The sequence below is a fragment of the Haliaeetus albicilla genome, chromosome 7 (genome assembly GCF_947461875.1).
Source record: "Haliaeetus albicilla chromosome 7, bHalAlb1.1, whole genome shotgun sequence".
Lineage (NCBI taxonomy): Eukaryota > Metazoa > Chordata > Aves > Accipitriformes > Accipitridae > Haliaeetus > Haliaeetus albicilla.
The window spans coordinates 21,760,121-21,785,216 of NC_091489.1; the positions used below are offsets into that span (position 1 = coordinate 21,760,121).

The 25,096-nt window shown below is 38.6% G+C and overlaps 1 protein-coding gene across 2 annotated transcripts in view; it reads right to left on the minus strand.

The window, feature by feature from the left end:
* PDE7B (phosphodiesterase 7B) overlaps positions 1 to 25,096 on the minus strand; it is a 183,291-nt gene that overhangs the window by 118,142 nt on the left and 40,053 nt on the right. For both annotated transcript variants that reach the window (XM_069787253.1, XM_069787255.1), the window contains one exon: positions 554 to 614. In XM_069787253.1, the coding sequence (XP_069643354.1) occupies positions 554 to 614 (61 nt within the window). The remainder of the gene's footprint in view (positions 1 to 553; positions 615 to 25,096) is intronic.

The following is a 25,096-nucleotide window of genomic DNA, read 5'->3' on the forward strand; positions in this document are numbered from 1 at the left end:
AGGTGAAACAAGCAAATACAATAAAATTGGTCACAGAAATTAAAGAAACATAGCAGAACATTCCTGTATTGTTTCCAAAGAATAGACACTTCTACTTAATATTAATTTTTACAAATGATGGGCAAAGTGCTACACCAGCGCAAATCTGTAAAATCACAGTGATTGAAATTTTGCTGATTGATGCAGCTGAAGGTCTGACCCAGAGGCTTTTGATACATATTTGTGAAATTAATACTCTCTTTCAAAGTACAGATTTTCAGCTTTCAAATATGAGTTCTGGACTTGAGTACGTCAGGGGTTACAACTATAGTGCTGGTACAGCTATATTTTCATCTATGCAGATGGGCACTACTGGAATATATATATACTTTGTTTCAATAATTGAAAATTCACCGTAAAGAATATATTAATGAGGAGTACATGTGGATGAGCTATGTAAATGCCATTGTGAATCGTCACGGCCATTATCGTGTGCTTTTGAGAAGAAATCCCCAATTAAACATACTTTCACACACTTCTCATATCAAAAGGGAAAAAAAACTCTTAGCCTTACCTAGCATGCGAACACATTTGGCATTCTGGTCAGGACTATCAAATGAGATTTCTCCGCACCTCTGAAAAAAACCACACGATATATTTAGTTAAAGACTCTGTGATAGTATCCCTGTCCTTGTCCTATGATACGTCTGTGTATGTTTTGGAACTAGACATATCCAAAAACACATTGTAAAAATGTCAAAATCAAAAGATTTTCAAGTAGCCAAAGTTTGAGGAAGAACGGACATTGCTAATGTGCAAGGATAGGTCAACACTGTATTCCAGGGTGTTCACCGAGAAAAACTCAAGGTATCACCTATCACGTTTGTATCTATGGCTTAAGCTACTTCTGATCCACATTACTCTGGTACCATCAGACCTAATTAAACAGGAGGCCTCATTTACCACTGGTACACATTGCAGCCCTCTCCAGTATACTGATTTAGTTGTCACATGGCTGCACCCTAAACAGGATCTGTGAAATGATCCAGTTGAAAACAAAACAAAACAGCTATGCTGATCCAACAATTTGTATTTCTGTGAAATGAACTTATTTGAAAAAAACCCACAACTCTTAAATATTTATTAAGGAAAGCTGTCATTTCACAAAATTTGAACTCTCCATAACACCTATGAGTAAAATTGTTCTTTGTGAGGTGCAAATAATTTATGTCTCTATGCTAACATGCTTTGTTAAGGAAAAATAATATTCACAGGTACATATATAGTATCAGGGCTGATGTTCTGTCCCTATAAAAATGCAGTGAAGGAACATCATTAGGATCAGAATACAGAGGTGTTGTGTTGTTTTCAAAGATAAGACATCATTTTTGAGTCCTTTATGCAGACAGGCATGTCAGTTTAGCTGCCAGGAGAAACATAATTGGTGTGGCTCATGGGTCTGATCCAGCTCAGATTCAAGTCCCTCAGTGTACAGATCCCACTCACTTCAGTAGTGGTTGCTTCAGGTGCTACAAAAAAAAGATTTAATTTTGTATCACTACACTCAAAGCTCATGATAGGGGCTTAAGGATAGCCTCATATTTTATAGGTAAAAGTGGTCTGTACTTCCTTATCTACATATTTATGGCTTTGGTATCTATGACCATGAGAATAATGGGAATAAAAGCACAGTGGTTTAAGTTTGGAAAAATCACAGAGAACTCTCCATTTCCCTTCCTTTTTCTTTCTCTCCCTTTCTTATGCAGTTTCCTGTTTTCAGTGCCTATGGCTTTTTCTCTTATGTAAGACAAAGTGGTTTATACTGTCTTTTTCTTTTCGTTAATAAAAGTGGCATTTGCAGCAAATATTTAAACCTACAAAGAATCAGGTAAGTAAAAAACCCCAGAGCTTCAAAGAAGATGAAACACAGCAACAGCTTCATGAATGAACAACACATTTGGAACTCACTATTTTTAAAATAGCCTTCACCTCCCCCACACTGAAATAAACACAAACAAACAAACAAAAGCCCATCTCCCACACAGAGTCTTTTCATATATCAGTACATCTAAAAAGAGCAAACAGATGCCTGTATTAACCTTCCTAGGTGGGAGCACATACTACTGAAAGACTGCAAAAGAAAAACAACACCTAGCATTTCAAAGTTAATTTTACACATGCTCTTATACCACCTCCCTTTCAGGAGACACAGAAATTTGCTATTTATTTTTCTAGGAAGAATGTTAAGATATGGGCATCTTTTCACAGAAATATCCCAGCTTCTTCTTCATGACCAAAAGTATACTTAGACAAACACAGATGTAACATCAAAATTCAGTGCCTGCCTCACCCCTGAATTTACACTGCTCTTTGAAAACCTTTGGTTATTTTTTATTTAGCCCCTCAGACATATTGTAAGTTCCAGACGTATTTATATAAATACCACATTTCAGGCTGGCAAATGATGTCTTACAATATCTAACAATACTCACCAGTCCTAGTGTTATGAAATTGGGAGAATGGTTAATGTGCCCCCGAGTCCACTAACATCCCACAGGATCCATTATGATGATGGATGAACTTTGAAAACTTTGCAAGTAAGATTCAGATAACTGTATACAAGTTCATAGCCTTATCTGAATTCCCTTAACCCCTGCAACCCACAGAACTGGCTGAAAATCATGCTAGAGTTGTCAGCCTTGGAGATTTTTCACTACTACCACTGCAGCTGGAAATACCAGGAGAAAAAGTTTCTGCAGCAATTTAATTTCTGATGCCAGTAAAAGCTCATAGGTGCACATCAATGGGATGAAAAATAAGCTGTTACCAAACTGCTCAGAGCATCTGAAAAAAACTTAGTTGTATCCTGGATGTGTAAAGTGGCACAGAAATGCAGCAGGGACTGATTTCTGCTCATTCAAAAAAAAAAAAAAAAAAAAAAATTTGGGCATTTTTGCTGTTAGCAAATGTTTTCCATGAACAAGAAGTAAGGAATGACTTCAAGATCTAATCTTTAGGATTAAACAGAGCCTTTGCCACCACTGCTATGAATTCCTGCCAGGGTTGGATAAGCTTCTCCTGTCCTTTTCCTGGTCCGGTTTACTTCCCTTTCTGGTTTGGGTTTGTTCCGCCTGCTTGTATATTGGGGCTGGTACTGAGAGATGAGGCCAAGAGTCTGTCCAGTTCCCATCCATTTCCAAACTAGTCCCAAAGCAGCTGCTTATTCTCTCCTGAAAGCTTCTAAGTTGGCTACAGAGTCAGTAGTAGATCCATCAGAGAGCAGGAATAGGAATTTGACATTAGATGCTGGTTATTCTACTTTTTAATTTCAACCAGTCAGAAAGCAGAGACAGGAGGAAGAATAACCCCGGACATAGCTGCTGTACATATGCAGACCTATTGCACACGTGTAGATCACTGTATATGTCTGTTGGGGAAGCTGAGAGAGAAACATGACATCTCTTTTAAAGACTGGCTAAACAGCCTCTAGAAGCTTCTGCTTATAAGCAGCACTAGCTGTATTCATAGGAGTCAGGTCTGGAAGAAGATAGGAGTTTTCTGCTCCCATTTTAGAGAAGTAAGAGTATCAATGGTCTGCCATAAAGACCAAGCATATTATCCAGTTAGGAAAAGCAATAAATTCAAACAGGAGAGCTGCCTCTGAACTTCATTTCTTGAAATCTGTGATGAGGTTGGTTTTTTAGTTCTGACCTATATTTGAAGCTCATTGCAGTTCCAAGATTTCACTCTCTAAACATATGAGAAATCATATTCTTGGATCTAAATGATCCCTGAATTTGGGACATTTTAAATCTCAGTTTGGGCTTCATGGTTAGGACTACTACAGCACTGGTAGGACTGGCTCTGCAATATGTAGTCCTGGGTGTTGGGCTGGTGAGTTTATACAGGCAGTCCTGCTGAAAATAATACCACTGGTTTTCACTTCCCCTGAAGTGAGAGAGGATTTGTTGTTGAAAATCTTAAAACACTGCTGTGTTTGGAAGTGGTCAGATTTAACAAAGAAGTGGGTAAATGCAAGTAAAATTCACCTCTCTGAATCTTCATTATACCTTTCTATCTCTTGAATCACTGAACTCTGGACTAGACTGTGGTTTTTTTTTTTCTCTTTCTGGAGAAGAGGAAAGTATAGTTACTTTCAGTTAATAATATTTCCAGTAATATAGATGTATTTCCACATAGGATTGCAGCCTGCAATTCAGTATGCATGTGAGAAAGTATTTGCATAAGAAAAAAATTAATAAATTCTCAACTCCCTTTTTTGAGATCAGATGCATGCTGTGATGTTGAGTTACACAAGCTGAAACGTAGTAAACTAGAATGGGACTTACAAGTTCCCCATGGAAAAAGAGACTGAATCACAGAGCAGCTGAAAGTGAGCTTAAAAAAACAGAAAAAAAAGAGTTGCTGTTAGAGAATAGGGATGAAAGGGCATGATATTCAGAAGAAATGTGACATGAACTCAGGTCCTTTGATGAGATGAGTAAACTGGTGAGCTTGAAGTCAGCCTGGTTGGCTATAATGGCCCAGTACCACCTGTCGGAAAAGGGATATACCGTATTACACAGGCACCATCCTCTATAGCCAAAGAGTCTGCTGGAGGAGGGTGTTTTCAGGCAAGATGACCTCTTTGCAAGATACTATGAGGAGTACACAGGAAAACAGGAAGTCTTCTGCAAGGAGCCCCTTGCCAAAACAGTGTAAGTAAAACTGCAGAAAAGCAAGGCGCAACTGGCAGAAAATAAGTTCATGCAGAGAGCGGATGGAAAATCTACTCTAGTCAGTTGTACTAATGCAGTAATGCATCTCATATTACTTCTCTGGTATTACGTGATCATTCATAGGTTGGGTTTCCATTTCCAGCATGCCTGGGCTCACACCACCTGCATTGGAGGATTTGAGATATGTAGCAATAAACAGGGTGTATATACCCCAGACAGAATATGCCCTTAGTTTTGGGGTTTTTTTATGTTGTAGAGAAAACTTTATCTATGCAAAAAATGTTTTTGAAGTTATTGTATTCAACTTCTATCTGTATGGTAAATTAAAGCATTACACATTTTAAGGAGAGAGATGCAAATCAAGTAATTGAAATAAATAGGGCTGAATTCCTACCTATGACAAAATTCAGCAAGTAAAGATCTGAAAGTGTTTGTCATGAGAATTGCAGTAAGTGGCATGTTAATTTTCTACTTATTAAATGCATATAATTAACATTTAACTATTATAATAATTTTAGAGTGTATAGTGTTTAAAAAAATATGAGAGTTTTCCTGGCATGAAATTTGAACATGCACAATTTTGACCTTTTTAAGCTGCAGACAATCAAGTTTTGAAAAGCCACCTTAGTCAGTTCAATGGTTATTGGAGTAGGAACCATATTTATAGGTTTCTTCACTCTGTTCTCTCTTCACCTGACTATGGTTTTCAACACATATGTCTCTTCCAACACTGCGATAATCAGAGAGGTACTAGATGGACATGGTCAGCCAAACATGACAATAAATATTGGATAATTTTCTTTTTGCAGGAGGTGACTGGGGTTATTATACCTCCAAACAGAGGACATGTGTTAAATACACATTGATTACATGCCAAATATTTTTTAAGAATCATCTGATTTCTTTTTTTAAAGTAACCTTAAGTTAACATGCTTTATTTTAACCAACATTTTAACCAATAGTAGAAAGAAGTGGATTCTACATAACAACGTTGTTTGGTAGAAGTTTTTTCTTTCCTTTTTTTTCTTTTTTCAGACTACTGCGTATAATTTCTCATTCCTTTGGAAATCAGAGTTAAAAGACATACTCATAGATACAACTCATTAAAACAATTTAAGACAGAGCAAACAGCTTCTATGCTCCTATGAAAAAACAGAATAGCTTAGAGGCAAAATAATGCTACTGTTATTCATATTTCTGTTTTCTTATTATGTTCCTTTCTCCATCACCTTTAAAAAGTACTTGAACAAAGTCCTCTAGTATGTAAAAGCATCATTCCAATTGCCTAAAGATTTATAGATGTGAAGTCTGTTAGTGTGAAAAGCAACACTACTTCGTAAGTCTTAGCAATCTTTTATAAAAACAACTGGCCACTCATATAAATAGCTGAAAATTAAGGGCAATATTTCACAAGGAGTCAGGCCACATGCTCTTCATCTTCAGGCTGCCTGGGAGGAGATTTAAGGTGGATTCATCCCAAATGCTGACGAAATATCCAAGTGTAGGAACTGTAGGATTTCCAATGCCTTGTTACACTTGTGGTATTTCCAGTTCTGTCTCTCCTCTCTGACAGGGACAAAAGAAAGTACAGGAACTCCCAGAGCAGACTGACATATGTAGTCTGTCCTGCCTGCAGCCTTTTCACAAGCACCTCCCCCAAAATGAAAGCCTTGTAATCATATCTGTTAGTAGCTAAGTCAATGTTTATGTAAAACAAGGAAGTTCCCTACCAATACTCTGGTAATCTTGAGATGCATTTAAATGTCATAGACTTCTGAATTTTGCTGAATCTTCACCCGTGGCCTTTGTTGGCGTTAGCAAAGGAAATTAAGCCATCGTTTTTATTTGTTTAGAGACAAAAGCTTCTTTTCTCTCTATCACACCTTATTTTAAATTTAGCAGGCCCGCATTTGATCAATTTTCTCTGGAGTGAATGATTGCAAAAAGCTCACCTTATTCATATGACCTTGAATTACCAACTCTAAATTCTTCCAGAACTTTACTTAGCCTTTCTTACATGAAGGTATGTGTATAATGAATACAACTTGAGAATTGCATTTATAAACATTCCCACTGGTAGCAAATACCACTAGAATCTTTCAGCTGATGAAATTGCTCAAGTTCTATAAAAACTGTGATTGTTTACATATTACCTCCCCGGGCCTTATTAACAGTTCCCATAATGATTATAGATAAAATCTTATACTTACCTGAAAATTTAGACCTACATTTGGCAAGTTAAGTGTTCCACTAAATTGGGCTGCAAAAAAGTACGCTTATCTTCAACTGGTATGTACCGTGTGTATGCCCACCCATTTATAAGCATGGTGTAATCACAGCATCCTGACAGTTGCCTTTAAAATACTAGTAGCAGCCAGAATGCTACATTTGCTGTTCTTCAAATTACTACTATTACATTGCAACCATTATATTGCAGCTATATCATATTTCATGGATAAAGTTTCCAGCTTCCCTATTTAGTATCAGAACTGAGGCACACTTAAACTGAAAATTCAGGTTCTGTTAACATCTGGATGATTTTCTGCAGAGTAGAATAGCTACGTCTGGGCAGACTTGTTTTGAGAGTTCCTCCCTTTCCAAGCTTTCCCAGGGAAAGAGAAGGTTTCTCTTCCCTCTGGGAAGTTAAAACACATTGCTTAAATAACCTTTCAACACTGTCAGTGTCAATCTCCAGCAGCACCTTGGCAATGCATTTCATTCTGGAATTTACCATGCTGCAGACCCTCAGCTAGTCTGAACATAAGACACAGCAAAATAAGTAATTACAACTAAATTGAGCAATAATTCCCAACCAACCATTGTCGCCAGTAGTCAGCAACTTGTTTGTGGGCTAAATAGCCCGAGGTGAACCTTTAGGCAGTTCATTTTCTCACAAACCTGTGATTTACTATGGTTAAGAGTGGTTTGAAATGGATTAATGTTGCTGGAAAATGGATATAGCAGTTTAACTGCTTTGTTTTCTTCTTCAGTTAAGGAAAAAAAAGTTTAACAGTGTGTGACTTCATTAGGGAGGCGCCAGTAGCCCTGACCCCCCTGCGAAGCTGTCAGTGTTTCAATATGGCATCCTTGCTTTTAAGTGTTTATAACATGGGCGCTGGGAGCCAAATCTAGAATTACTAAGCAATAAAAATGTTGGGTTTTAATAAGCAATGTCACAGTCGAGTGTGCATTAACAGGCGATGCACAACTTGTAGGCATGTTCTGAGGGGGTGCCATCATCCAAGAAATGTTAAAGAGCAGACTAATTTTTTACCCTCATGGGATGAATCTGTATTACAGTTCATTTTCTAGTTTACATTTTAAAGAATGTAAAACATCTGTAGATTACGTAATGGATCCTCCCACCACAAAAACAGTTCTAAGTGGGAGGGAAGATGGGAGGAAAATATCACTACTAGGGAAAAGGCAAATCCGTTGTCTCTATTTATTGTTGCTCTGATGTGAAACATCAAAGTTCTCTGTATTTAAACATTTTCTGGACCACATAATTGTCTTTCCTCCTCCTCTGAGTTGGATCTACTGGATCAAAGGAAGGGTCATAGCTTCAGAAGTACCAGCTGACACACCACTCTTTCCAAGAAGCAAATCAATGGTCTGTGGGAGAACAAATCTCCTGAAGAGTCTCTTCAGGCTGTTCAGAGGAATGTGGGATGAATTTTGGCACCTGCTTATTTGTGTGTGCCCACTGCATACCCTACGCTTTGCATACAAAAGGACAGCCCCGGGAAGGACCAGAAGGCTGAGTGCCAGTAAGCCGACACAGGCATCAGGTTCCTCCTGCCTAGTAAGACTATTTCCCGGACCACTTTCAGAGCGGTATCAAGCACAGGTGGCCACCTGCTTCTCAACAGCCGGGTGTTCTTGGTTCCCGAAAACATTGGCACGCACCAAGGCAGTCCCGTTTCATCCTTTCCAGGACTTCATTTTTAAGGAATGGGAGTTGGTGAGAACAACCCATGCCAAAAGCATACCAACAACTCGGTAATGTGTTCACGAGTCCACTGCTTTCACTCACCTCCTGGCACAGATGCAGACTTAGGTAAAAGAGCTAGCACTGGACCAACAAACCGGGTAGGAGGGAGTTAGAAGTTACCAAACAAACCTCAAAACATACATGTGGAAGGTGTGGTCAAGCAGGCAGCTTCAGCAGAAGTGAAAATAGAGCAGTTAGAGGCAGAAGGCAGGAAACTACTTTCCCCTAGTTCCTCACTTGTGCACCACACGCTGCTTGGGTCTGAAGGTAGTAGGGTCCCATGGGCAGCTATGCAATGTGTGCAGAATTGGTCATCCTGTTAGAAGTGAGCTTTTCCCTTTCTCTTTTCTCGCTCCCTTTCTCTCCTTGATCTTTTCCTAAGGTAACTTTGTGTTTGATGTCTGCCATCCAGGAGGGCCTCTGCAAATAAAACTTTGTACGAACAAAATCCTTCCTGCAACGCTGTGTCATCACACGATGACCTAAGGAAACCTGGGCCCAGCTGCTGTGCAGAGAGGACACAAACAATGAATGACCTCAGGCCTTGTTTTCATTAGCTGTGTAGATGATTTCAGTGTGTCACAACATGAAATCCTCACTTCAGACTCTATCTCCTGAGCTTATCACCAAGCACTTACAGCTTTACTCCAAAATTTGATTCTGGTTATCCTTCTCAAACATTTTGAGCTCTCCTGCCTCACACTTATTTTTAAACTCTTCTGCCACTGTAAGCCGTCTTAAGATATAAGCACTATCTTCAACTGTTCTGTACCAATGGCCTGATAGAAAATTTTGTGGGCATCTGTCCAGCATGTTACCAAACACATACTGTAAAAATGGGCATCTGTAGGGGTATTTTAGCCTGTTAACACAGGCTTCTACAGTCATAACTATCAGTTAGAAGTACTCTTACATTAGTGCAGTTTGGAAAAGAAAATCAAACCAAAAAAACTAAGTAACCTTAGCACTGCAAAAATTACTATCAGAACTTCAAGTAAAGCCAGCATACATCATGTTTCTACATGCAGAACATATGGAGCTAAAAACCAGCAAGTGCTGTTTTGACAGGAAAAATTTGCGTTTCAAAAATTGTCATATTAGACATTGGGGAAGAACATCTTCTGCATTAAAAGAAATTGTCATTGATACTAACTTATCTTTTTGACAGCTTTCAAAGTGGGATTAATAACATATCTGGAGCCATACAAATGCCATTATTGTCAGGAAACATTTAGATGCTACTGCAATAATCACTATGAACATATTTCAGATACAGGGAAATCCATGGCTTTTGGACATGTTATTTTCAGTTTCCAAGGTTGCAGTCTTTTGGAGCAATGCTAAAAAGACTAATTTTCTCCCTGAAAATAATTTCCAGAAGCAGAAACTTTCTTTTAGAGTATTTTTTGATTTTTTTTTTTTTGTTGTTGTTTTGTTAATGTGTGCAAGCATCAGTTCAAAACAGGAGCGCTGTTGGCAAGTGCTGCACAAAGCTGCTCTTTTCCCTTCTCTCACTTCTCCACAGATTCTGGTTATAACCTCTTAGCCAAGACTACATCTATGCCTATCCTTGAGACGGTAAAAAGGGACAAAGCTCCTGCAAATGTTTCTTTTACTTTTGGTAAAACTAGTCACAGGAGTTTACACAAGGAATGAATTGCCCAGGTAGCTTCTTCCTTCTCTTGCAGGCCCAAGGCCTTCCCAGGTGGTGTACATCTTGATTCCCTATACAAAAATTGTAAAAGCATTTCAGTCTAAAGAGGCTTATTATAGACTGCAGAAACAACTGGAATAAAAAACAGCAAAAAGACTCCACAGGAACAAAATGTCCCTTAGGTCTGCACTCGAAGTCTTCTTGAGCTGTCAATCACCAGTCTAGAGAAAATAAAGCCATCATAGTTTCATAGCTGTCTGTGACTGTCATAATCCTGTTTTGCAAACAGGTATTCAAACAAGTCTGGAATGATATTGTAGAGTTCACTTCCATGTGTAATCCAAATAAGATCATGAGCATATTGGAGGGTAAAAGACCTCTTAAGTCACCCTACTGCAAACACTTTACGTTTGTTTTCTTAATAAGTTTTGTTTTCTTAATAAGCCACATTTTGTTTTCTTAATAAGTTTTCACCACCAAGGAACATGAAAGTATTTTAGACTTGATTATGAAGAACTATGTTTTTGCAGAAGAAAAAAGATCACGTACCTCACACTTTAAATAACTACAACATACAGTAAAGCACATTATATAAGAAAGGTAATATTTAGTAAAAAGCAGGGTACAAATTAATTTCATAGAGTGCCTCTGTACTAAACCAGCTTTCTTTGTAATAGAAACAAGAAAAAAGAAATAGTTACTATTCTTCCAGGCATTGCTAAGAAGAGACAACACCTACTATTTATGGGAGCTAAATGAAGGTTAGAAAAGGATTTGGTTGAATGTGGTTCCCTCCCTTCATCTGGATTTACCTTCTGAAGATAGATTGCCTTGAAGAGACATGTCCTCCTGTTGTACGTAGTAAACCTCAAGTATTTCGCAAAAATGGCAAGACCATGTCTCCTGTTACTCCCTATTCAACTAGATACTGCCTTTCTAGGGGGAAAGTGAGAATTGTACTTCATCTGTAGAAGAAAAAAATGCTAACCTGTTAACCTCTTGTTGTCATGGGAACAATCTTACATTGTCTTTTGGCCTGGTTTTGCTCATATCTTCCACTCTTAGCTGCTAAAGTCAAAATGGTGAACATATTACTGGTGCAGTTTCTATCATATATCCCCTACCTGTCTGTACAAAACCAGACAATGCCTTTGATTTTTAGGGTTAACCAATTTGATTCTGACTAATATGCATGGCATTATTTCTACTCAGTGTCTGTTACAAACCTTATCACCATACGTCTGAATTTGATGCAGTAGGCGTATTAAGTAATGTGACTAATATCTGCCATATATAGTTTGTTCTTTATCTGGTCCCCCAAGGGGAAATCTGGGTGTACAATGTAGCATTTTCTTTTCAAAAGATTTTCTTTTTGGATGTATTTGGTTTTGTCTTGTGCTATTTAAGTGTGACTGTTATGTATTTATGTTAAAGACGGGATTGAAGAACAACCCCTAAGATATATTGTTTTCCAATTTTTTCTTGAATTCCCAATTTTTACATGATAGGCTTCAAGAAAAATCATTCTCCCTGTATATTTTCAGACAATTGCTAAGATACCGAATGTCTTACCTTGTTATTTCCTTAAATTAATCTCTGTTTTGGTAGAACATCTGTTTTATAAAACTCCCAAACAATTAACATCTACATCATATTTAAAACTATGGTGGACTTTTTTGAATGTCACTTGAGGGAACGGACCTCTAGATTTTTGAGTTCATAACGGAAGAGATGGAAATTTCTAGAGATTGATTTAGCCTAACTGATTACAGATGCCTAACTCTTCATCAGTTGAAGTTAGAAGGATTTAGCTGACTCTAAGCATAAACAACTGCTGTACATTTGGACCCTAAAATCAGTGTTAAACATGAATGTTAGAGGCTGGATTTGCACAACAGAAGAAAAGTTCTCCCAGTTGCCACACGATGGCAAGGTGGCTGGCAGGTAAGCAGAAATGAGGGAATTGCGAATGGTCTCACCAGGACATGTGGGATATCCAGAACGTTTGGTTACAAAGAGAGGCCAGCACGCACTGTTTAACAACTCTAATTCATTGCATTTTTGTGAAGGAATTAAAAAGATGTTTGTAATAGTGCTTTGGTCATAGTTGTTAGGACTAATTGACCACTTGGGAAGAGTACAAGGTGAATAGTGCAGTACAGCTGTGAGGCTCACAAACAGCTAAAGGAAAATGTGCCATTTTCTTCACAGTAAACAGAACACCCTTTCTGAAGCTATGGGTAAATCCTGTTATTTCCTCTTAGCTTTAAAGAATTGATAAAGCAATAGGGAAAATAATGTTTCCAATTTTCCCATTTTATTTTGTTATATACCTTTGTATGTAACATATAATGCTTATAATGAAGTATAAAAATACAGTTATAATTTGTTGACGGTAAAGATTGCTGAGTGAATTATACTTTGTGGGAAGCAGTGGTACATTTAGAAGTTATGCAGTGCAGTGATCGAGAGAAAGGAGCAGAAGCACTTTCCTTGTCAGAATCTGAAAGCACTTCTCATTAAAAATTCTTTTTTTAAAACATTAATACATTATTATGGTGTCTGTAGTATTTACATACGTCACCTGTCATTCTTCACAAAGGACTCATGGTTTCCTATATATTGCAATATACCTGGAGCCACGTGACTTTAATAAAACTGCACTTATTACAAGTGGTACATCCATATCATTTTACAAAGAAAGAACAATGACGTTTTTTACAACAGCAATTAGAAACTTTGTTTAAACTTATTTTCCTAGCATTTACAAAAATTCTTTTGAAACAGAATTTATTTAATACATAAATAATGAAGTTATATCTAATTATCTTGGCTGACTTTGTTTTATAACTGAAAGGTATTGTTCATTTTATGCCACACAGCCCTAATTAATAACCCAGGTGAAAATGCTGTTCAGTGCAAACAAGTTTTTCAGTGGAAATGTGTGGGGTTCCAATTAAAAGAGGTTTTGAAGTACCTCCTTTTTATATGAAAACACATGAAATTTGCATTTGGATCTAAACTCTTTGTGCTCAAAAACATCTGTATTTTGGATGCAGATGCATTTTGTATTATTTGAATGCTGGCAATGCAATGCTAACCTACTGACTAAAGTGACTGCAGCAGATCTCATGCTGAGACTGAAACAAACAATGTAATGAGTTTTTAACAGGTCTCTGCATGTGGAAATCATTTGGTGTCTCTGTGATTTTTTTTTTTTTTTTTTTTAGTTCTTTCCATTTTTGTGTTAGTTATTTTTTACAACATTATTTAACATTACCCTTGAGGCAGGCTAAGTTTTACAGTTAGGTACTGTACAGATGGGAAATGGAGGAAAGGACTGATTACACAAACTAGCTAAAGGTCGCCAACCCACTGAAAGAGCAGGGAGTAACATTCCAGTTGCCTCTAATTCTGTGTACTATTTCTTACATTAACAGTATGACTACATTTATCTTGTTGAGTAATGGATGAGTAAATACAGGAACTAATAGTGCAGACTGATGAGCCCTCTCACCTCATAAAGTCAACTGAGCAACTTAGGCCAGAAAAATCAGTTTTGAGGGGAGATATTTTGAAAACAAGTGTCACATGAGATCAGAAACACTGTAAAGATTTTCTTTCCTAAAGGCACCTCGGTGACTTAAGAGCACTGTTACTAAATCAGCCCTGTGCTTGTTGACCATTTGGTTTTTCCTTATGGACCTCTACGTAAGTAAATCCAGCACATAGAGGTAACGCGTTGGTGAGCATGAGAGGCTCTGTTTGTCTCTGATCTGCAGAGGCACTAAAGACCCTGGCCGGTACAATGGTGATTCTTTAGCTAAAGCTGATCACCACTATCTCCACATCTCCCTTCCCATCTGGGAGCCACTGGAGTATCAGTGGGCATCACACATTGACAGCAACAGGAACCGGGAGGACACATCTAAAGGAGAGGGCAAGCATTGCCAGCTCTGCATATCAGATGGTCTGTTCTGTGTTTAGTATTGACACATTCATCTTGCATAAAGCTAATTGGATTTGTAAAAAATATGAATGAGGACAGAGATGAAAACTGTCTTCTCAGGACTTCCCTTCAAGGGGAAACATAGAAGGGTTTATCCTAATGAAATGTCTGTTTCAGAATAATCAGACTTGGTAAAATATCTTAAAACTGAAACCAAAGAGATTCTAATTTTGAAAACAATCACCAAACAAAAACTCCTTAAGTTAAAAAATCCCTAAGTAAGACTAATCTTCCCATCTGGATGTACAGTAATCCAAGAGAAGGATAACAAAGTTATTGTGTGGGTTTTTCAATGTTTTTCTTGTGTTCAGTGTGGTATTTCACAACTGACTGGGGCCTCCTTCCTCAGTACGTTGGGAAACATCCATTGCAGTATTAGATTCTATAAATGGAAAAAAAAATAGTTTGCCAGAAATCTAACTCCTGTAACATAAGAAGTTGGCTCTTTGAGTAGCTCAGTTTCCAGCCATTGCTAAATTAACCTACAGATGACAGACAGCCCTCTTTGGCCACTGGAAATCATGCTCCAGCTGAACTGGGAGGTCTACTGATACTGGGCTAATGCTGCTTAGACATTCCAGCTTCCACAGACAGTAATTGCCCCGGGGACTGGTGTGGACCACACTCAGCATCCCCCATGTGCAGATACATCAGGTGGCAGCCATCAATCCAAATCCCAAGCAAGACTCAACCCTGCCTTTCTGAAGAGCAGAAAGGCAGCTTTCCTCTCTACGCCTAACTCCTAAACCACCATCATTAAATAAAACTACCATCTTCTATTGTTTTAAACACATACAAGTTAAAGAATGGGTCCTGTTCATCACTGAATCTCCACCAAAAATCAAAGCCATCACACATCAGTGGCATTCTGGACATTACTGTGATGACATAACCCGTCATTCAAGGTTGCCTATTCACCTCTACTAGACACTAGCTGTTTAGCTACTCCTGAACTCTGGTGGTGCTCACTAACAGCATCTTTAAATATGTCATGGGCCAGCCTGGTTAGTATTTTGAAGTATACTGGTTTTCCCACAATTATATTGCTTTGTGAGAGAAAGCTCTGTCCTAAGTCTACCTCCCTTCTCAACATGGAGATTTGACGTTGCTTGATTGCAGATTTATTTTTATCCGGAGACTATAGAGAAGGAAATAAAAAAGCCTATTGTAATAACACAGAAGCCTGGAAAAAGATTAAAAATGTGTCTTTCCCATGGAAAGGATGTTAATCCAGTATCAAAAAGTGTTTAGGCTGTGATATCTTTGGAAGCTTACGGATGTCACCTTACAATGGTGTGATAACTATGAAGGGTCTGACTGGAACCAAACAAAGCTGAAATTCAATGTCATCCTGCTTATCCTTTGCACGTTATATCACACTAAAGCAGGGAATTTCAAAACAGTAAATCACTATAATCCCAATGGGAAATCAAGGATGGAGAATTTCCTGTCCTTTGATATTTAAAATCAGAAATGCTGATGTTTTCTTTCAACTCACTTTTATTGATTTTGCATAATACTTGAAACAATACATAAAATAAATATTTTATGATTTTGTTCCTGAACATTTTCACAAAGCAAACACAAAATACCACAACCTTGTCTACTCTGTTGACCTTCGCCACAAGTGTCCAGGACATGAGTATCTCCACCCACCAGCCAGCTACATAAAGGATTAATACGGTATTTTTAAAGGGAAAAACTGGAGTGTGCAAGGACTGCTTGAGAACCCGTAAGAAGAGATAATGGGGAAACTACACTGTTAGGAGGTTCTCCAATAACCATTACCAAAAACGCAGGACACAGTGAAAATGCAAGGCTTCTTTTATGAAGAAGAACAGTTATTAAAAAGGTCTCAGCCGTCTGTGGCTAGACCAGGCACAGTGCAGCAGTCACAAAAGTATATCTCAAGAACTTTTTCTAACCTTCTTTGAAAATTTTGTCTAATCATGATTTTGAATGCTGGCACCCTGTATCTTACATCTGACACCTGTCACTCAGAAAAAGAAATAAACTATCTTACCTCGCCTCCTGCAGAGAAAACTAACAAAGAACACCAATAGCCTTCATACCAAAATGCTGATACTTTCAGAATCTGCCAGAAACACTCTTTATCCCATGCAACATCACAACAAAGCAGCTTTACTCCCAGAGAAGAGAGAGTGTCAGCAAACCTTCGAAGAAGCGCTTCTCATTGACCAGTCCACATCCAATCTGGACTGTGCTTCCAGAACACTTAAATTACCAGATATGTTGACCTACTTCCAAATCAGAAAGGGTTAACATATTTTATACCTCACTACACCTCATTCAAAATGAAATTAAGATGTTTTGCCCAGTATACAGGATGTAAATGAACAAGTGCAAATTTACACGTGAACGCACAAACGAGCTACAGCCTCAGTTCTTTAGTTCATAATGTGTAACCATCCTTCTGAAGAGCAAAACAAATGATTGACAGACCAGCTCTGCAATTCAGCAGAAGTGGAGAACAGCAGATCAGATCAGTCTTTGGAGAGAATTTAGCATAAGGACCTGAAACAGGAATTTGAATTCATGCTTTTGTGAAAAGTACTTTCAAATCTCTCATAATCACAAATAATTAATACTTTGCTATATAGTCTTTTTACATCAGTTTCTAGGAGCTGATCAGTGCTTTCATCAGAGACAAAGCATTATCTGGAAAATAGTTCTTCGCACAGATTTTAGTAAAACATTATTATTTTCTGAACTTTCCAGTTTGGACACAAAGGCTTTGTCTATACTAGCAAATTAAAGATATCAGGGACTGTTCTTTAAGGCCAACTGGCACAACAGTGCACATCCACCATATTAAATTCTGTTAGTCTCCAAAACAGTGGCTTCAACCAAAATGCTCGTGGGTCCCTCCCTGACGAGTGCAAACTCCTCAAACCGTACTGTGAGTTCTTTCCTAGTCAGCCCCGGCCAAAACTGCACCCAGTTATTGCTAACGATTTAATGATATAGTTGACAAATCCCAGGACTTTTTCTAGCTCTACTTTATTTATTAGCATGGGCATAGCCAAAGAGTGGGGTTTATCTCATGTAGGTGTCTGCAGCTGAGTAATTACTGCAGTGTCGCTCAGTTAGAGTCAGCGGCAGTTTTGCTTGTAGTGCATACTTCAGGCAACCATTTCAGATGAAATGGAGCACCCTACAAGTGTCTGTTTCTCTGCGGATTAAAAGCAGCCCACAGTGATAAACTGAGTGAGACCAAGCCCACCTAAAGTTTATACTGCTGTGAATCAAATCAAACCCCACAGATTAGCACAGTCCTCACAATTGCTAAAATAAAGAACTAAAAAGCAATGCCTGAAACTGAAATACCGTGAGACTGCTTCTCCCTGTAAGCCTGGCAAGAAAGCCAAGTTCTGAGTTTGCCTTCCCCTGTTTGCAGTGTGAGGTTTGTGTGTTTAATTACCTCACAGAGATGTTGTGAGGCCCACCTGCATAATGTTTGCAAAGTAATGTTTGTAGAGCGCTGTATGGCACATGAAAAGTAGGAAGGCGAGCCAGGCACGAGGTGGAGACAGAACAGGCGATCGAGCTCTGGATTCCTATGTTTTTGTTCACTCCTCTGGCAGCTTTTGCACTGTGGCTGCAGACATTAAGATAGCTCAGCCTTGAAGTTAATTAATTATTTTCTTGGTATGAACTGTATTGAGGGCCCCTGTATAAGACTACTGTTTACAGATAGCTTACAAGTTGCTGTTGTTTTCTACTGCATGTTACGTCCTGGCATAGCTACTGCATTTGTACACAGAGAGTGGCATGGATTTTCCGGTCAGTGCCGACTCTGGACAGTTTTAGCTCCTAAGGAAACTGCCTAGGAAATGTGTGTGAAAACAGCACTATTAAGGGAAATAATACCTATCTGAATTGTAACAATCTTTACCGGTGACTACTATATTGATATTTATGCACATGTGCAGAGGAATTCACTGTGGGCTCACAGTAACCGGGGAAAGCCAGAGCATCTAGCATGAATGGTGGCTGTTTAAGCAGGGCACAATATTGCTACTGTTACAGACAGCTGGGAGGAAGTCTTAGAGGGGCATCATGGTCCACTGACCGCACACTTCTGTCTGACAGCTTTGAAAGAGGCCAGCAAGAAAAATCTGCGTCTATTAAGCAGCGGCAAACCCTGCTCCTCCCTGCGGAACAGTGAGAGCTGGGAGACAGAAATTCAGTTGCCTTAACCATTCCCTCCAGAAAACAAAAATATCCTACAATTTAAAGCTCCATTTTACCTTCTCTATGTTGGCTCAAATGCATTAAAAGAGCTGAAATTGCAGAAAGCTGGTCTCTGGCTTTTGAATCCTGAGAGTCTAAGCAGGCAGACACGTAGTTATAATCTCTGCGTATCTCCCATTTAGGCCATTTGGCTCAATGAGGCTTAGAATAAGCTAGCCTGCTGCTGGCATTTGAGCACTTACAAAATGCTATCAGCACAGGAGCATAAGACTAGTCCAAATCCAATTTGAAAGTATGCAGTCCAGAGGGTGTGAGCTCTCCTCTCTCATTTCATTAATACTCACGCTAGGTAGCCTTCTCTGTTATGTCTTGTTATGCATGCTGTTATGATACAGCTTCTGTGCTTTAAAACCAGTCTGCATGGCCAGGTTCAGGAGATGGCTGATTCCTGTTCTTTAAATTCACTGTACCATTTCCATTGGCAGAGGCTTATGAAAGCCAAAGTGGTTTTAGCTGGTGGGAGAGTAGTACCTCATAGCCAAGTTTCAAGGTGGAAATCAGTGTAGAATTACACTCAGGGTTACAGCAAGGGCCAAGAGGGAGAAGCCTCCCTGCATTGCCAAGTGCTTCAAAGGAGAAGGATTTATAGCTCCTTTGAGAGTTTAGGATGGTACCAGCTATTGATGGTAGCTAATAGGGCACAAAAGAGAGGCGAAATTCATGCTGGATTTAATGCCCCTGAATCAACAGAATTGTACCAGTATGAATTTAGTTTGTCTTTCTATCAATAGTGTCTATAAAAGTTGACGCAAACTCCAGAAAGCATTTGCATTTACCAAGCTCACTTTCTCCTCATCTGTTCTTAGGTTATAGTGTTAACCATCTTGTCTGTCATGTACATCCGGCTTCTACCCTGAAAAACCATCAAGGCTGCTTAAATACTCATTATTTTTACAGGCTACAGATATCACAATTTTTAAAGCTAAGATGGTGGACTGTTCATAAAAACTGCTGTGTAATTACTGAAATATGGAAAGATGTCTATGTTACTATTTCATATTTGCACTTAGAATAAGCTGTCCATAATGAAGGCATAGATATTAATGTGATAGAATGAACATGATGTTAGAGGAAGGAAAAGTTTGAAAGCATGAAAAAATGGCTTGTTCCTAGAAAACATAAATTCTTAAAAATTAAAAGATACACAGAATTTCTATTTTCAAAACTGAATTTGTTTTAAGGATAAGAAAAGTATTATGAAGAATACATTTAGCATAAAGGAAACATTTATGTGTATAAAGCACTGAAAAAAGTAGTAAAATCTTTACCTGTGAGTAACAAAATATTTAATTTCAGAATATATCTGTGCTTAAATAGATGCTTGCTTGTTGATTTCTTCTTAATTTGGGGAAATAGAAATTATTGAAAATAGAAAACTCAGTATTCTTAACTTGTATGCAACAAACAAAATTTGTATCTGCAGGGATCAGAAATGGCGTATCATGGCACTGTCTTGCTGTTACTGAAAATACAATAGCAGAGAAAGGTTACTTGCCCACAGCGCTGCCCTTTGAGGTATATTCTCTATAAGCATATTCTTGTAATAGTTGCTCACAAACAACAAAAAAAATCACCATATCCACAGAGAAAGATGCAGTTACTTTGCACATAATGCTGTGCACCAGTCTTTGTCCCTAGCTCCTGCTTTCTTTGAACTCTAATAGTTCCAGAAAATAGTATGGATTGGTGAGAGAGGGGGATAAGTTAATGAATTGTGAATGTGCATATTGACAACACATTGTTAAAAAGATTAGGAAGTCCCTCTTTTGAATTGTTACTTTATAGGTACAATTTTCACTGTTAGAGAATACAGCCAATATTCTCCGTGAATCGCTATATAGTGGAAGGAAGTGTTTGGCTTCTCAGGCTGAATAAAGACTGAAGGTTTGCTCTTCAAAGGTGGCATGGTGTCTGGAGACTTCAGGAGTGGCATGAAAGCTGATGAAGGCGTGACCAGTGCTCCAGGCAGCAGCTTTGCCCATCTCAGAGTTAAGGACATTGCACAAGTAAGGTCACTGTTTAAGCTCTGACATTTCACCAGTGAAGCATAAGAGCAGACTTCATGCAGTTAGCCAGGAAGACACTTTCTACTAACATCTTACAGCTTCCAGTTGGAGGCAAATCCAAGATCTCCCTGAATGCTTTTCCTTTTGAAAAGGGAAGACTGATCTAATGTGCAGCATGTGTTTGGCAATCCAACCTATAAACATGAGGGTAGTGTCAAGCTGAAATCCTCAATGAGATGCAATTTTGACACTATTTTAAGAAGGAAAAGGGGATGATACAGGGTAATAGCCTCATTCCTATAAAATGCGGCATGTATAGAGTCTGCCAAACAGGCCTGAACCTCCCAAACCTTCCTAGATGAGAAAATAACCACTGGAAAGGCCACCTTCATTGAGAAGGCATAGCAGAATGACTGGACATCATATAGGTGGGGACACAGCCTGAGTTCTGTAGAGGACAAATTGTATGGCAGGAGGAACAGGCATGAAATTCTACAGAAAGCTTATGGTATCAGTAAGGAAGAACGCTGAAAATTCTTCCTTCAGTTGACAGCCAGGTACTCTGCAAGTGGAGTAAAGGAAAGCCCTCTTCTCCCAGTTCAGGCAAGAAATCTTGGAGAGAAAACGGAGAAGGGAAACTCGAGTAGTGAATCCAGCTTTTTGGTTTCATTATTGGTTAGGCAGAAGAGCTCTTGAAAGTGTGTATCAACCTCTGGACAAGACCAGAAATGTATGAGATGGGAACTGAGATAGTGTTATAAGCCTCACAGCTCTTGAAAGTCAGTCCAAGGAAGTATTTTTTTATGAACCAAATGTGCTGACAGGACTAAATCATCACTCTTATCTTTGGGTAGGCAGAAGCTGGGTCCAAAGCTTTGGGAAATATCATGAATGCTGAAGAAAGTGAATGGCAGAAGCTGATACTGGGAGTGGTCCTAATTTCCACATAGATCCTTCCAATACAAAAACATGATTTAGACATGGAGGTTCATGACTTGTAGACTGAGATGTGCAAATTATTTGAGAGGAATGAGTCGTGATAGCATCCTGAACTTGGGATTTATGAAAAAAATACATGCACCTTTTCAAGCTCATCACAGACCTCCAGTTTTCCTTTTTGTTTCTGAAATATTAGTGGCTAAGCCTTAAAGCAAAAGCAAAACCCTGTCAACTCACTCACTTTTCTGCCAAGTAATTCCAGGATGGAACAAGAGACCAAACCAGGAGGAATGCTATCTTAATATCTTAGAGATGGGGAGTGCCTGGGATGAGTGGTCACCCTGACGTAAGGTAATAACCCTCAGGATTAGGAAGCAAAAGTTATGGCACTGAAAATAAAGAACAATAGAATTTAAGAACTTAAGAGTAAGAAGAATTTAACAAAAATTCTCCTATCCCCAGTGTGCCAGAGGACATCCAGCTGATGTTGGAAGAAGGTGATAATCCTAGTTAAGCATTGCTGCACTAGTCAGTACTTTTAGAATCAACATAAAAACTGAGGTGAAGGTTTGAAGGCTTGTCTTCATGTGTTACTTCCCGCTCGTGGGATGTTACAGTGGTGTTGACACCTCTGCCTTGTTGCTCTGATGATCTGCTTCTTGCCAAAAAACTAGTCGTTTTTGTTTTGCCTGGGAAAAGAGATGTTGAATGATTTAGAAGATGCAACAACAGAACAAAATAGGGTTTTTTCATTCTGTCAGAGCCTGAGAAGCTCATGGACTTTTTCAGTATGAAGTTCCAGGGATAACACTGCCATTCACAAGCAAGATAGTACTTAAAGCCATTGTAAACAGAGCACTTCCTAGGACATGCTCCTCTTCCTCTATAGATAGTGAGTGTGGAAATCACCAGTGGTGAACCAATTACATGTGATATACCATTTGAAACCTATTGAAGAGGCAGAAACAGCAAAGATTTCTCTGAAAGAAGGATCACTCAGCACCTGTAAGTTCAAAGAAATCTCTTGGAGGAAGCCTTTGAATGTAGGTAGGGAATTCTGAGATGTTCAGTGAAGCTCCAACAAGAAAAGAGATTAGTGGTGTAGATCAGGATTCACTAAAAGATCAGGTGTTCTGATTTCTCTACTGCGTCCAAAACATCAGAGCTTGACGAGTTGGACAAGACAATAATGAGGTGAAAAATCTGTGTCTAACATTATTTTGTTGGGTATATCCATGCATAAATAAAGACTTGAAGAAAGACTGTGGAAAGAGCTAAAAAAATAAATTTGAAAATGCTGTAGGAAGTCATTAGAATATAGTTGAGTCTGAATAAGGAAGCACAGTAAATTTAGCTGATAATACATGGAAAATATTTGATCCAATACTGTAAATAACTTAATTTGAAGAACTTATTTGAAATTTATAGAAACCATTCTGTAGGGTTCAGGTATAAGAGAAATATTTTAAACATTGCTCCATAATGCTTTCGCAATCACTGACACAAAATATTTCAGCTGCAAATACTTTATTTTCAGTGTTTCTTAATTTTTCCGTAACAGTCCTTACAAAAAAATCTGTGAGAAATGAGTATTTTATTTTGAAAATGTCCAGATTTTTTTCCCCAAACATTCTCATTTTTAAAGTTGCTCCTGTGTTGCAATGCCTAACTTATTATTTTCTTGCTTAGAGCCAATTTGCTGTTACATCAGCTCACCTCTGATTTAAAAGGTCAGTTAAACTGACCTCATAAGTTTAATATGCAGAAGAGGCAAATCAGGTCCTTCATCTCTATAATAATTTATGTAGGAATTTCATAGTTTAAAAAAAATATTGCTCTTATTTAGTATAATGTTATACGTTCCTTCTTGTTCAGGGCCGTATTTCTTCTCCTATTGTTCCACAGCTTTGCAGTCATTTCCCAGCTCTCTCTGTTCAATTGTTTCCCTTCAGTCTCCTCTGTGTATAGTCTGCTATACTTTCTCCTAATACTGTCATCCTCCATCCCTTCCTTAATACATTTTTCTTGTATCTCCACTACCTGAATCTCCTATTCATCTTTTACCAACTTAGATATAAATTAACACAAATTACTCTAGAAACTGATGTCTTGTCATTTACAGTTTAAAGAAATTGCAGCAGACCACAAAAGTACAGAAGGTGCTAAGGTAGAACAGCTGAAATTCAGATATTTGAATGTGCCACATCAAAACTCCTGCTACCTAATTTTTTGATAGCAACTTTTCCTCTCTGCTTAAAGATGCAGTTCTGGGGATACTTACCATTGCTAAGTAGTTTGCTGCCTGTCTTCAAGGGTGTGCTGACAAATGCACATCAACCTGACATGAACTTGCATCTTCCTCAAAGAAGAAGAGATTTCTAGGTCTGAACATGGAAGAAAAGGAGGAGGGAAGTTATCTGCTGAGCCAGCTTTGAACAGAGGTATTCCTGAGAGATGACAGTGATGACAAAGTATGAAACTTACTGAAAGCAACTTTTTAGAGCTTGTTCACAAACCAGCTGTGATTTTAACAGCAGGTCTTACTGGACTAGGTGGAGTCACTTCCAGAAAAGCCCTGCCTGTCTTATGTGGGGATATCTCATTTGAGAACTGGAATGGGCCTTAAGGCCCTGAAAGGTCTGGGCTTAGGGCATATCTAAATATACGTACATATCTTGTCCAAAGCCAATGTGGCTGCCTAGTGTGTCACAAAAGGGGACAAAAAGATATGAGTGCCTCCTCTTTTACTGCAGTTAATGGACAGCTCAGGATATCAAAGACAGTTCAACTGCTGAAGTGGACTGATTGTGCAGTAGAGAGTGAAGAACTGGTTTGCAATAGGGAGAGAGCAAGCGCACAACGTTTGTCACTCGTGGTGCTCCCACCTGGGAAGGGAAAGGCTGGGGTTCGAATTCCCAACTCTGCTCTGTATTTTGCATTAAAAAGCTATTGACCAATAAATTTAAGCAGTCCAGAGAGCAAAGACCACAGATCCTTTGGCCTTTCCTTTCATAACGTCATTGCCCAAACCATAAAGAAAGAGAACCATGCTCACTCTCACTCCTGGCCATGGTCCAGTAAATCTTTAATTGTACCGGACAAAGAAGAACAACTTCAAGAGGTCATATGGAGCATATTCATACTCCAAACAGCCTGCGGTCTGGTGGTTGGCAAGGTAGAAGATGTTGGTCTGTCACATGCTGAATCATTGCTCCTACCAGTATATCATATCACATTGGTTACAATACAGCAGCGATGCTGTTGTAATGTCTTTCACTGCTTATACAAAAATATGGTTATTCAGTTTCTCAACAGAGGGAGGATCAACTAACAAGTAAAAGGGGTTGTACTAAGCACCCTGGTCAGAAGTCTGTACATGACTTATGAAAAGGGTCATGTTCAAGGGACGTTTTTATTGTTACTTATCCTCTTTGCTATCTGGAAGTGCTTTTGTCTCAGTTTACATAATTGGCTCAATTTATGTAAGCCTCAGAAAAACTA